Source organism: Sceloporus occidentalis, unplaced genomic scaffold (genome assembly GCF_023333645.1).
Source record: "Sceloporus occidentalis isolate IW3139 unplaced genomic scaffold, rSceOcc1.0.p SCAF_1, whole genome shotgun sequence".
NCBI lineage: Eukaryota > Metazoa > Chordata > Lepidosauria > Squamata > Phrynosomatidae > Sceloporus > Sceloporus occidentalis.
This window is the reverse complement of record NW_028316981.1, coordinates 252247261-252261108: the sequence shown is the minus strand read 5'-3', so window position 1 is coordinate 252261108 and position 13848 is coordinate 252247261. Positions and strand designations below refer to the sequence as shown.

The window sequence follows — 13848 nt, the reverse complement described above, 5'->3', positions numbered from 1 at the left end:
TGATTGTTTTTTTCAGCACCCTGGTGTACTGACTGCTAGCAGCAAACATAACTCATTAGAAAAGACAATGATGCTTGGCAAAGTAAAAGGCAGTAGGAAGAAATGAAGATGTCATTATAGGTGGATAGACCTCATCAGGGAAGCCACAGCCCTGAGTTTTCAGGATCTGAGCAGGGCTGTTGAGGAAACTTGATTTGAAAGTCTTCTATTCATACGGCCACCACAAGTCAAAATAGATTTGACAGTAATTAACAACAAAGCACCAAATACATTATATCTGTGTAAATAAAGATGTTAGCATATTACTCATTAGTAGAGATCTACTAGATACTTTTTCTTCACTTTTTTTTAAAAAAGCCTACAGCTTAGCTGGCTAGACATACAGAAAATTTGGGAGCAGCCCGGAAGGTCAAAGCTCAAGCTTTAATAGCAGAGCAGCCACAGTGCCTCAGAGAAAAGCAACAGGCTGTCTTTCAAGTTGTTTTTCTTTTTACTGCCAGCAGAGGACACTGCCACAACAATGTTAGCAGCTCCTGGGGCAGATGCCCAAAATGCATTGGGTTTTTTGAAGTGGGCCTGGGATGGTTGGGAGCATAAACCTGCAGTGGAAGGACTGCAGCATGCAGTTGAGGTGGGGTGGGGTGGGGTGGGGTGAGAAAGGCAGGAAAGAACAGTATGGGGGTGTACAGAAGTGCATGGGGATAAAAAGAGGCTTACAAAGAAGATAGGTGGTCTCGGGGGAGATTAAGGGAGAGGCGGGGAGCTTGGAAAAGGTGTCTTGGGAGTGGCATCACCTGGGTCTGTTTGTGGAGATGGCTGTATGTGTATTTGTATTACTGGGCAGGCAAATTTCTCTATGTGTACTTCCTATGCATTTAGGTGACTGGAGAAGGCTCTGTGTATGAATGAGAATTAGGAAAGATAAGAAAGGAAGGGAAAGTGGAATATACTGTGGGGGTAGATAGAAGGCTTCTGCCTCTAGACCTCTACGAATTCCCCATATTTCCAGAGAATGAGGTCCCACCCCCACCATTTTGATTTAATCCAAAGTTGGTTGCAGCCCAAGAAGAGGCACACAGTGTTTCAGCAAAAATAACCTGAACTGTTTTGCTAGCCAACTTGCACCCAAATGACATCCTTAACAAACCCATGTCACCAGGGTCATTAGTAATCTTGAAATGAAGGAAACCAGTCTGGTAGATCTGAGAGGATTAAATGAGTGGCTGATAAAAATAAGTTTTCAGCCACTCATTTAATCATCTCAGATCTACCAGACTGGTTTCCTTAATTTCAAGATTACTAATGACCCTGGTGACATGGATTTGTTCAGGATGTCATTTGGGTGCAAGTTGGCTCAAGTGCACTTTTTAGGGTGGGGTATAGAATCATAGATCATAGAATCATAGAATCGTAGAGTTGGAAGAGACCACTAGGACCATCCAGTCCAACCCCCTGCCATGCAGGAAATCCAAATCAAAGCATCCCCGACAGATGGCCATCCAGCCTCTGTTTAAAAACCTCCAAGGAAGGAGACTCTATCACCCTCTGAGGAAGAGCGTTCCACTGTCGAACAGCCCTTACTGTCAGGAAGTTCCTCCTAATGTTGAGGTGGAATCTCTTTTCCTGTAGCTTGCATCCATTGTTCCGGGTTCTGTTCTCCGGAGCAGCAGAAAATAAGCTTGTTCCCTCCTCAACATGACATCCCTTCAAATATTTAAACAGGGCTATCATATCACCTCTTAACCTTCTTTTCTCCAGGCTAAACATCCCCAGCTCCCTAAGTCGTTCCTCATAGGGCATGGTTTCCAGACCCTTCACCATTTTAGTCGCCCTCTTTTGGACATGCTCCAGTTTCTCAATGTCCTTTTTGAATTGTGGTGCTCAGAACTGGACACAGTATTCCAGGTGGAGCCTGACCAAAGTAGAATACAGTGGCACTATTACTTCTCTTGACCTAGACACTATACTTTTATTGATGCAGCCTAAAATTGCATTGGCCTTTTTAGCTGCCGCATCACACTGTTCACTCATGTTCAACTTGTGGCCTACTTGGACTCCTAGATCCCTTTCACACGTAGTTTCATTCAGCCAGGTGTCCCCAATCCTATATTTGTGCATTTTATTTTTCCGCCCTAAGTGCAGTACCTTACATTTCTCCGTGTTGAATTTCATTTTGTTAGCTTTGGCCCAGCTTTCTAGTCTATTCAGGTCGTTTTGAATTTTGATCCTGTCCTCTGGGGTATTAGCTATTCCTCCTAATTTGGTGTCTTCTGCAAATTTGATAAGTATGCTCCCAATTCTGTCATCCAGATCATTGATAAAGATGTTGAATAGCACTGGGCCCAGGAAAGAGCCCTGTGGGACCCCACTGGTCACTTTCCTTCAGGATGAAAAGGAGCCATTGTTTAGCACCCTTTGCGTTCGGTCGGTCAACCAGTTACAAATCCATGTAACAGTTACCTTGTCTAGTCCACATTTTACAAGCTTGTTTGTATAATTTCCATAGTTCAGCTTAATAGAAGGTTTTGTTTTATTTACTTTTTCTAAACTATTTAAAGATGATATGTGCCATGCATAGATTTGGAATATCTTTAACAGTAGTATTATATGTGTAAAGTTCATCTCTAAAGTAATGTCCCGTAATCTTTCACCTGTAAAAGGAGCCCTGGTGGCGCAGTGGTTAAATGCCAGTACTGCAGCCACTCACTCACAGTCAGAAGGTTGTTAGCTTGATATCAGCTATGGGCTCCAGGGTTGGCTCAATCTGCATCCTTCTGAGGTTGCTAAAATGAGTATCCAGCTTGGCGGGGGCAATTAGCTTATACATTGTAAACTGCTTAGAGCAGTGGTGGCAAACCTATGGCATGGGTACCAGAGGTGTGAGTACCAGAGGTGGCACTCAGAGCCCTTTCCATCACCCCAGCACAGAGTTTGCCAGAGTTTGTTACTAGAAAGCCAGAGGGACATGGCACTTTGAGATAAATTGTGGGTTTTGAGTTGCAGTTTGGGCACTCAGGCCCCATAAAGACTGCCAAAATAAAGCTGCTTCGGGTCACTTTGGAGGTATGCTGTTTAAATGATGCATACATCCTAAGAGTCTGGAAGCTGCGCCAAAGCTGTGCTCTAGTCCTTAGGATTGGATTGTGGCTTTGGCGCAGCTTCCGGACTCTTAGGACGCATGCATTATTTAAACAGCATACCTCCAAAGTGACCCGAAGCAGCTTTATTTTGGCCTGTCTATATGGGGCCTCAGTCTCTCAAACATTCGCCCCCACTGGCTTAGGGAGTGCTTAAGTGCACTGATAAATGATATAGAAATGTACAGAACTTGTTATTGCTATTTCTCATCATCTTTCACCTAGTAATCTGAGTACTTATCCCAATTTCATCCATCTTTATACCAGAAAGTGTTGCAGCCTATTGATCTATTTTATTCTTTTATGCCATTGCTGTGACACTATATCGAAAGGTTACAGTACAGTGCGCCCGTGTCGTACGCGGCTTTCAGCATACGCTGAAAGCTGCGCTGGAAGGAAGGGACGGTGCATCCCATAGGGATGAATGGGGCATGTGCCTGTGGCGCACGCTGCCGCATCCATGAGCCCCATTCCTTTAAATGGGGCTCGAGCGTATGTGTTATTTGTTTTATGCGGGGAAGTCTGGAACGGGTCCCCCGTGTAATCAAAGGGTGCACTGTATATGCTTGACTATAAGTCGATCTCATATATAAGTCGAGGGCAGATTTTGGGGCCAAAGTTATGGTATGATTTTGGTATGACCAGTGGATAAGCTGAGGGTAAAACTTAGGCTCCTCAGGTCAATGGTGGCTCTTTAGCATTTCTCTGGCAGTGGACAGAGACTGCAGCAGTGAGGAAGCACCAAAGAGCCCTGGTTGCAGACATTTTTTCCTTGGCGTGGGGTTAAACAGTCATAGGCACCCTCTGCCCCTTCAGTCCTGCCAATAAACCTACTTTTACAGTAGACTTCCTAGAATGGAAGCCCTTTATTGCTGGCTTGTCCACATTCATCTGCAGAAGCCAGCTTGTCTTTTCACAGAGGGTGAGGAGGATGTGGGGGTGAAGAGTCAGTTGAGGGAGAGCCAAACGTAACAGGAGCTAAGGAAGGGAGGGAAAGAATGTGTGTGTGTGTGTGTGTGTGTGTGTGTGACTGGATCCCTGTTGCTTCCATAGAAATAAAAATCGCCCTGCACTCTCTATGCTTCCAGCAGCCCATTTCCATGCATGGAGAGAATGTGGGGGGAAAGGTGTATTTGTGTGTATTTGTCATAGAATAAACAGCTATCATTGTCATTACTATATTGGCCAATATATAAGTCAGCACTGGATTTTGGGGTCAATGTTTGGGCATAAATTTCATGACTTACAGACAAGTATATACAGTATATAAAATTGCATAAAGAAGTAAGCTAGTTTTGTATAGCCGAGCATAAACTGGTGTGTTTTTTGGTATGAAATCCCTCTCAAGAGTCATTCATTTATATACTAGGGAGCAGGGTTACAGAGTGACCTTGTGTTTCAAGAAATTGGTCGTCGCATCAAAGAAGAAGGAAATCAGCTGGTGAAGAAAGTAAATGCTATCTTTCAATGGAACATCACTAAGGACGAAAAGACTGCAGTGCAGTGGAGTAAGTCGTAGATTTAATTAATTTATGGAATGCCTTATTGCATTCTCTAATGAACTGTAAAGACGTGATACTTGTTCTAGCTTGTTCTGGCTAGTTAAAATGGTTATGGCACCAATACAGTATTCACTTTTTAAAAAATACAATGAAAGTATGTTTCATTACAGCCAATCTTAGACATTAAAGGTAGGGGTTTACCATGAAAGCATGTGAAGTAATCTTGCTTTCTTGGAGCTAGTGTGTCATGCAGATTAAGCAAAGTGTTGGAACGTCCTAGTTTAAATCTGATCTGATCAGTAGGCAGATCATTAATTTGTATGGCACTATACATACAGGCTTGTTGAAAAGGTTACAGTAATGATATCTGGCTGAAATGCTGTGAACACTCATAAGAATTATTATGTTGATTCTCTCAAAATTATGTGGTAGTGGACTTTCAGGAACTTGTACTTGATTTGTAAGAAGAGACAGCCCATTTAATCATTTATTATCATTTTTAAAGGAATCTATGAAAGGCGGTGGTGTGCTTTTCTATATTTAGGGAAAGAATCGTTGAGATTTGATGTGATTGGTGATTCAGTCTTTCCTTATGTTGTAAGCAATCACTTGTGTCTCAATATATTGACAGCTGTAATGTGGAATTACAGCTGTTATATGGAAGTATTGTGTACATACAGTTGGCCCTCCATTTATACTCTATTCTTTATCCATGGATTCAAGCTTTCATGGCTTGAAAATATTTTTAAAAATGAATTCCAAAAATCAAACCTGGATTTTACATTTTATATAAGGGTCACCATTTTATTATCCATTATATTTAATTAGACTTGAACATCCATGGATTTTGCTATCCACAGGTGGTCCTGGAACCAAACCCCAGCAGATACTAAGGGCCTACTGTATTCCTGCCTGATAAGTAGCTCCACATCAAATCAGTGGCAATAGAGCCTCTTGGAATGTAGATTGCCTTGATAATCTAATGAGCGTCCATTATATTCCCAGCTGTTGCCAAGCTTCCCATGTCTGAGCTGCAATGGAAGAAAAATCCTTGATTTTATATGCAGTTAAGGATCTTTTCTCAAAATGATGATAGAATGCAATGCCTACAACATTTGTTTTTGAGGGCTATGTGTGAAAATATTCTTAACCTACTGTCACTGTTACCTTGTTCTCTCTTGTGTCAGAACATTTACTGTGCTGACAATTGGATAGTCTGATCTTGTTCCACATTGTTACAGTAGATTGTTACAGTACAACATTTATGCGTCACTTCACACAATTAAAAAGAGTCACAGAGCATATGCATGAGAATAAAAAAATATAGAATACAACCTCTAACAGCATATTCATTAAAACTGTCCAAAGTTTACTAAAGTCTCAAACCAACTGTTCACCTAAAACACAGAAACTATCTGCCAATCAACATAGGAATGAACAGGAAATATATCTACCCAAGCTGGGCCATTAAAGATGCATCTAATGTGTCACCAGGTAATTTTCCCTGCCAAGAATATTCCATTGGGTTGTGGGAGTGCCTCTCTCCCAGCACATGAAGAGAAGGTCCTCAGGGAACTGCGGACTGAGCAGGTTTATGTGAAATAAGTCAGAACTTCAGGTACTGTGTTCTTAAGTCATACTAGACTTTATAAGTCAACCCTAACACTTTGAATTGCCCCCAGAAACAAATTGACAGTCAGTGTAGACAAATGAGAACTGAGATTCTTTCTTCAAAGTGACTGGTTTGCTAATCAGTAGATCTGGTCATATTTTGCACTGGTTTCAGTTGCTAAACCATCTTTGAGGCAGCCCAACATATATAACATTGCCATAATCTGTGTTATTACTTATTATATTAGACTTTCTGTTGAAAATCTCTGCTCTTCTTTACTGTCCTGCCTAGAGAAGAAGGTAGAAACCCAGTGAGTTTGGATGCCCAAAGATCACCTTCATTGTTTAACAGTACAGTGTGCCCATGTCATTCGCGGGCGTGACATACGCGCTGAAAGCTGTGGCAGAAGGAGCGGCGCCTTGCATCGGAAAGAGTAATAGTGGGCGCGTACTGCCACTGCGCCGTTGTGCCACTGCATGCACAAGGCCCATTAGTTTTAATGGGGCTTGAGCATACGCGGAATTTCCCTTACGCAGGCTGTGTGTGTCCGGAACAGATCCCTCACATAAGGGAAGGGACCACTGTACTGTATACTTTCAATGTTCCAATTACCTAGGCTGAAGGCTTCACTATATCCTTTTAAAACCTTTGAGCTTTAGACTTCATTGAATGGTAACTAGCACAGATACTTACAAAGAAAACAGAATATTTCAACCCAGAAATTTCAGATACTGTCAATAAATGAAAAATTGAAATACAGCAACACAATTCAGATTTCAAATAACTAAGCAAGAACTTGCTAGCTTTTTGGTTGACCTAGAAGCAAGGGAAATTTTATCCATCTAGCAAAGTATCTCATTTCCATGGAAGAAGTCATCCCCAAAGGGCTGTTTTGGATGAGATTTACTAAAAGTTTTTCTAAAATGTCAAAAGTAATTTTTAGGTAGAAGAACAACACATACTCTTGGAACTATTCTTCTGTGTCAGCAAACCATCAAAAATAAAGAGCATTTGGGAATTTCCTTCCCTTAACATTAAGAGCTAAGCAGAAATGTTCCCAGAAAGACCACCAGCTTCTGATCTGTTTCCTTCCTTTTTAAAACACAGAGCCTCATACACTGAAGCCATCTAGGTCAACAATTCTCGTGGGTTTCCTATTGCTGCACAGAGTGTGGTTACTCAATGCTTCATCATAGTAGACACACACTTTTGGTCGCATTTGGATTTGATATAAACTGTTCCATTGTTACATGTATTCACTAAGCCTTTTTTCACACTGAACATCACAGCGGTATGTCTGTCACTTTCACTTTCTTTTTTTCAAAGCCTTAAATATCTTCTTCAAAAGGTTAATATATATTGGAGATTTGAGGGACAAAGGGCAGCTAGTTCCACTTTAGTTTTCTTTATTCTTTGAAAGGTTTCTGTGATCTGGCTGGTATCGGTGTGCTTGGGCATTTTGCACTGGGGAGGCCAACAAATGTTGTTGTGTCATAAGCCTTTTCTTAACACTGATGACAGTAGGCAACTGACTCTCATGATCTCTTTTGGCCCACTTTCCTCTTTAGTCTTGTGTTTCTAAAGTTTGCAGCAAGGTTTAGGTCTGCTGGGCCATGGCTTGACAGCACATCTTGTTCTCCTGGCCTATGTTTCTCCTAGGCCACTTTCATTATTACATTTCCAGGGACTTGCAGCTGAACCTCCCTTGGCTTTTTTTCTTTTGACTTGTCACTTGTTGCCTGGCCTTCTGCCATAGTGCAACTTGTGTCTGTCAACAGTACAATCCCCATTGTGGGACCCTGCAGTTCATTGTGCTGGTGTGGGTGATGACTGAAACTCTGGCATCTTTATTTTAGCGTCCTTGGGCTGAATGTCAGGCGAAGGAAAAAAAATGATGAGAAGTAGCCCTTAAGGAAATGATTTGCAGTTCTGGTTGACACAGCCAATAATTTTATTCTCCCCCAATTCACAAGTGCCAAAAAAGCTTTTATTGCTTTGTGCAATTGACTATAACCTCCTCTCTTGTATCATGCCGTAGCATGCCAGCCTCTTCAGTTTGTTACTATCCCTCAGCAGCTTGATTATATGAACTACAATTAATATTTGCAGTGTGAGGTGAGAATTCTTCAGCATACGTTCAGCAGATTATTTTAATAACCGTAAGATATCCTTTACAGACTGCATGAAATACATTGTAGAACATACCAGGACAAATCATGATCTTCTCCCTCTGCCCCATCCCAGTTCTTTAGATCACATTGCTTAGAGTATAGTATCTAGATCAGGCCTGCACAACATACAACCTGGGAGCCTCATGTGGCCCGCCAAAGGATTTCAGGCAGTCCACAAGGATATGGAACAACTTCAAAAGTCCTCCACTTTCTGCCAAGGAGAAGGCCAAACAAAGGAGTAGGAGGACAGGCAAACACTTCCCTGCAAGGCTCCTCCACTGTTTGGCTATCTCCCAAGGAGAAGGGTGTGTGGAAGAGGAGGACGGGCAAACACTCGCCCTACAAGGTTCCTCCTCCACCTGGCTTTCTCCTGAGAAGGCCAGACAGTGGAGGAGCAAGAGTGGCAAACATTTGCTCCTCAAGGCTCCCCCATCGCCTGGCCTTCTCCTGATGAGAGGTCTGGGCAGAGGAGGAGGACAGATAAGCCTGCTCTACCGTTAGTCTTTCTGCTGAGGAGGAGGGGGGAATTAATATTAATTAATTCTAATTAATATTATTAATTATTAATATATATGTAATTAAAACCTATCTGTGGTCCTGAGAAGCTTAGTCTATTTTAATTTTGGCCTCTACCTACAGCCAAGTTGGGCAGCCCTGATCTAGATTGAGGAAGGTAATAGTGCCACTTTAATCTCTTGGGTCACCTCACCTGGAATACTGTGTCCAGTTCTTGGCACAACCATTCAAGAAGGATGTTGACAAGCTGGAATGTGTCCAGAGGAGGGTGACCAAAATGGTGAAAGGTGTGGAAACGATGCCCTATGAGGCATGGCTTAAGAAACTGAGTATGTTTAGCCTGGAGAAGAGAAGGTTAAGAGGTGATTTGATACCCATCTTTAAAAATAAGAAAGGGGGCTATATTGATGCTGGAGCAAGCTTGTTTTCTGCTGCCCCAGAGACTAGGATATGGAGCAATGGATTGAAACTACGGGAAAAGAGATTCCACCTAAACATTAGGATGAACTTCCTGACGGTTATAGCTGTTCGACAATGGAATACACTGCCTCAGAGTATGGGAGTCTCCCTCTTTTGGGATTTTCAATTGAGGGTTTTAGTACACACTGTATATTCTCCATTGTATTTGGGGTCTCCATATTTTCATATCTGGAGCCAGCATGTTCTTCAGAAATCCCAATTACCTTTGGAACATCAGATGAATTTCCCATCAGAAAGGAGTGCAGACCTGAGGACATGTATAAAACCCAACTAATGCTGCTATCAAAACTAAGTTGGTATGCCGATTACTCCTTCCTTCCCCAGGCCCTTTTGCACTGAGAGACAAAGGTCTCATTTCACCAAAGCAGCAATCCATTGCTTCCTACCTATCCCCTGTTGTATTCCCAGCCAACTTCCTTATCCCTTCATCCTAGGGTTGTTCTAATCAAATTGTTGTATGTGTAACCCTAAAGTTAAAGCCATCAACTGGTCTGGAATACCATTGTCAGTTACTGGGAAGACCATCGGGTCTTTGTTACCTTTCAAGATAGCACACTACTTGAGGCTAGGATCCCCAGTATAAATATTGGTCCGCAAGCCTAGCCTCCTTGTATATATATAGAGATTCTCCAACTCCCTGTGTTGCATTTCCCATTTTCCATGATCTACTTTTTGGACAGGTAAATATTGCCCTCTCTACACCTCTCAAACTCCCCTATCCCATTCTGTACTTTCATCTTGGTTAGCTCTGAATGCTGTGTCTGTCTGAATTACCATCGTGTTTCATTGCACTCTTGTATATTTCTAAATAAAACTTTATTTTTTTCACCCCAAATCTGGAGTCCTCCTTAGTGGGAACTGTTATACATAGGTGCAAACAGCCCTAACATTACCCAGTCTTTTGCAAGTTTAAGCTGATTCTCCCAATAGCTAAAGAAAAGCTGACACAGTTGATGGGGGTCCCCAGTTCCCTGCACCTTTCTTTGGGTTACAAGAGGCTGGATGACCATCTGTCAGGAGTGCTTTGATTATGTATTCCTGTATGGCAGAGGGTTAGACCCTTATGGTCTCTTCCAACTCTTTGAATTAGGATTCTATACCTAAATGTCAGTCCTGAGTAAGATTATACCTAGTTAGCTATATATAAAGATTGCAGTCTCAGTCATACCACAACCCTCTATGGTTGGCCAGTGCTAGCTGATACCACAAATGACATTATATGGATAAGTAATTTCAAAACCTTTATTATGTTTCTGTTATGATAAAATGAGGGAACTTGGGGCGAGTGGGTTTTTTTGAGGGGGGATGATGAATCAAATTGGAACCTGAGAGATTTATTGAGTAGTATTCTCAATTCTTTTTATTAAAATGTAATAAAGTGATTCAGACATAGAGGCTTGGATTCGTTATGGGAAATGCCTCAGAATGGTTTTCCACCCTTCTTCCTACACTACCAGTATCCCATGTAGCATTTTCCAGGACCTTGAAAAGGCTGTTGTTGTGAGAAGCGGGTAGGGGAGCCTTTTCCACCGGCCCATTTGTCGTCACCTAGCTCTGAATCGAACCAATAAGGCATTCTGTACTCACAAATCTTGCAGAGGCAATTGTTTAAAAACCAGAACTGTTGTTTGAAGAGCTTTTATTCATAGGACAGCCTACAAACAAAAGAAAGAAAGAAAACAGTTTCCAACTTGTTGTCTCATCGATGCTGAAATTGCTACAATATCATAATTAAAGATGTCAGGTCCTTGAAGCAACATTAACTTGGCAATAGCTTTGTTTTTACACTTTCTGGCAGAGTCAGGGAAGAAGGAATGCCTCTGAAAATTTGCAAAAATGTGAAAATGAATTGGCAAAGCAAAATCTTGTCATAACATTCTCTATTGGAGGCAACACGATGCCTGACAGCTTATATGCCTTATAGTAGATCATTTTGGCAGTGCATTTTGTGTGGGAAATAGGACTTTGGGAAAACAGACACTTTGAGGAATTGTTGGTGTTCCGTAAAGAAAGGAGAGATACTTGGCTGAGATTTAAGATACCCTTGAAATTGAACATAAAAAATAAATTCCACTGGAAAACAAAAATTCTGCATCATACTCTACCATGTCTGCATTCACAAAGAAAAGATAGTGTGCTAAGGGGAAAAAAACCTAGGACACCTATTTTAAACAATAATAGTTGACCTTGAAATTCATCATGAAAAAATTAAATGAATATTTTCTTCATTTTTTTGCACTATTGGTGGTGGTGGTGGGAGGTATTGAATGTGCTGCTTTCATAAATGTGTGGGTGATTCATGTTCCTATTGCCTGTTTCCATTGGTAACAATTGAAGTGGCTGGCTTTTGTGCAGCTGTAATGGCTTGCTGGTATAAAATGGTAATATAAAATTGTATAATAGTCAATTTTAAATTATTGATGAGGATACTTGATCTTTAGCTAATAATATCCACTTTTTATAATTTGATGTTAATTGTATCTGATTTGCTTTATCTGTATGACTGATCTATTGATAGTAAATAAATTGATTGACATGTTCCTATTGGTAACATTTAACAGGATATAGTGGAAAGGATCCAGCATATTTCTATGGGACATGGTACTTGATGTTACCTTCAGAGCAGTGACTTGTTTTTTTTTCCTTCCAAACACAAGAGTTCAGTATTAAGGAATGTATGTCTTTTGTCTGAACGGATGTCATACTAAGGCCTGAAACAGATGGGCAAAAAGACGATACATGTCCCTGAATCGGCTGGAAGCTGTGCTGAGGCTGGCTAATGCAGCCCAAACCCAGCTCCAAAAGCAGCGGGGGGGGGGGGGGGGAGATGCTCCCTGCCAGTGGTCCTTTTGAGACCACAGCACTTGCCGACTGCAGGACTGAGGTGTCTGGTTGCTGTGGTGCTGTGCCAGTCGAGGCTTGGTTGCTGCTGGAGCGGCCATAGGCTGCCCCAAGCCGCTCATCTGCTTGAACCCTAACAGAGAAATTTGGTATCTGTTTTCTTTCTTTTACCTTTTTCCTCCTTTTTAAACTATTTGAGAATACAGTACTAACTGCAGATTATTTTTCTACAAAGTTTTATCACTATAGTCTAGAATAGTGGTTCCCCAAGCTGTGCCCTTTAAGAGATCTTGGACTTCAACTTCCAGAAGCCTCAGCCAAGTTGGCCAATAGTCTGGATTCTGGGAGCTGAAGTCCAAAATCCCTTAAAGAGCACAGTTTCAGGACCACTGGTCTAGAAGATTATTCATAAGGAGATCAGTGAAAAATAAAACCTATTTCTATACAGGTGTTTATTTTTCCTTGGTTGATAGAAGAACCTAAGCAGAGTGCTCTACTGTATTTAAATCTCAGAGCCACATTTTGTTTATTTTATTCTCTATATTTAGCTATAAGCCTTTTAATCTTCCATTCATGAATTTGTCTAATTCTCTCTTAAAGCCATCTAGGCTGCAGGGCAATTGCCAAATCTTGTGGCAGTGAATTCCATGGTCTGAATCCGGTTGCAAGTACCAGCTAGCATACACTAATTGAATCAATGAGATTATATAAATACTGAGTTAATCGTTCAGAGATTTATTAATTGGGTCTATTTCAGTTGAGGCTAGCAATTGAATTTTGGCTATTCATTTAATTATGTGCTTATCCTTTTCAGAAAGTATGCACCACACATTCAAAGAATGTGTGAGGGGTGTGTGTGGCGTTATCATTGTTCTTCCCAACTGTGTTCCCAGACCATCATGCATTGGCAGAAGGTGTGAATGAGGAACTTAAATGCATATAGATAAACATGAATGGATGGCGGCTTTTCTGCAGGGTTCCTATGCTGTTCAGGACTTTTGATTACATGAAGGATGCTGCATGCATCCAAACCTTCCAATCACTGCATGGAAGTCTGGAGGTGGATAACAGTGACACTGGAAATAGTCACTCACAGGGTAGAGAATGCATAGCCCCCAACGGGTTATTTGACTCCATATCCTGTTAGCCCTAAGTTATAGTCTGACAGATATTCTGAGGGCCTCACACTTCCTATCCTTGGCAGAGCAACAATGGGGCTTAATTTTTTGAAGAGGTGTTGTGTACAGAACTCTTGTTTGTCCAGAATCTGCTTCCAGCCTGTTCCATAATTCACAGTGATGGTGATGTGCTTGAAGGAGAAACATCCTATTCATAAGATGTTCAATAGCACAACACATACTTTAATATGTCTGTCTTCAACCCACTCCCTCTACAGTTTTAGTGAGTGGATCATGTTTTTAACATGATATTTGGGAACAAAGGCACTGATTTTAAGAGTTTTATGGCTGCACTTACATGTTTTGAAGGGGTATGAGATTTCAAGTTCTCCAGAACTCTTCCAAAAAATACACCTTTCCTTCCCAGTCCCTGATCTAGAACAGAGAATTGAGAAATTCACAGACTTTTGC

General features: G+C 41.4%; 1 protein-coding gene across 1 annotated transcript in view; it reads left to right on the top strand.

The window, feature by feature from the left end:
* HSD17B4 (hydroxysteroid 17-beta dehydrogenase 4) overlaps positions 1-13848 on the top strand; it is a 98988-nt gene that overhangs the window by 73889 nt on the left and 11251 nt on the right. The window contains exon 22 of the mRNA XM_089491805.1: positions 4507-4645. Coding sequence (XP_089347931.1) covers positions 4507-4645 — 139 coding nt within the window. The remainder of the gene's footprint in view (positions 1-4506; positions 4646-13848) is intronic.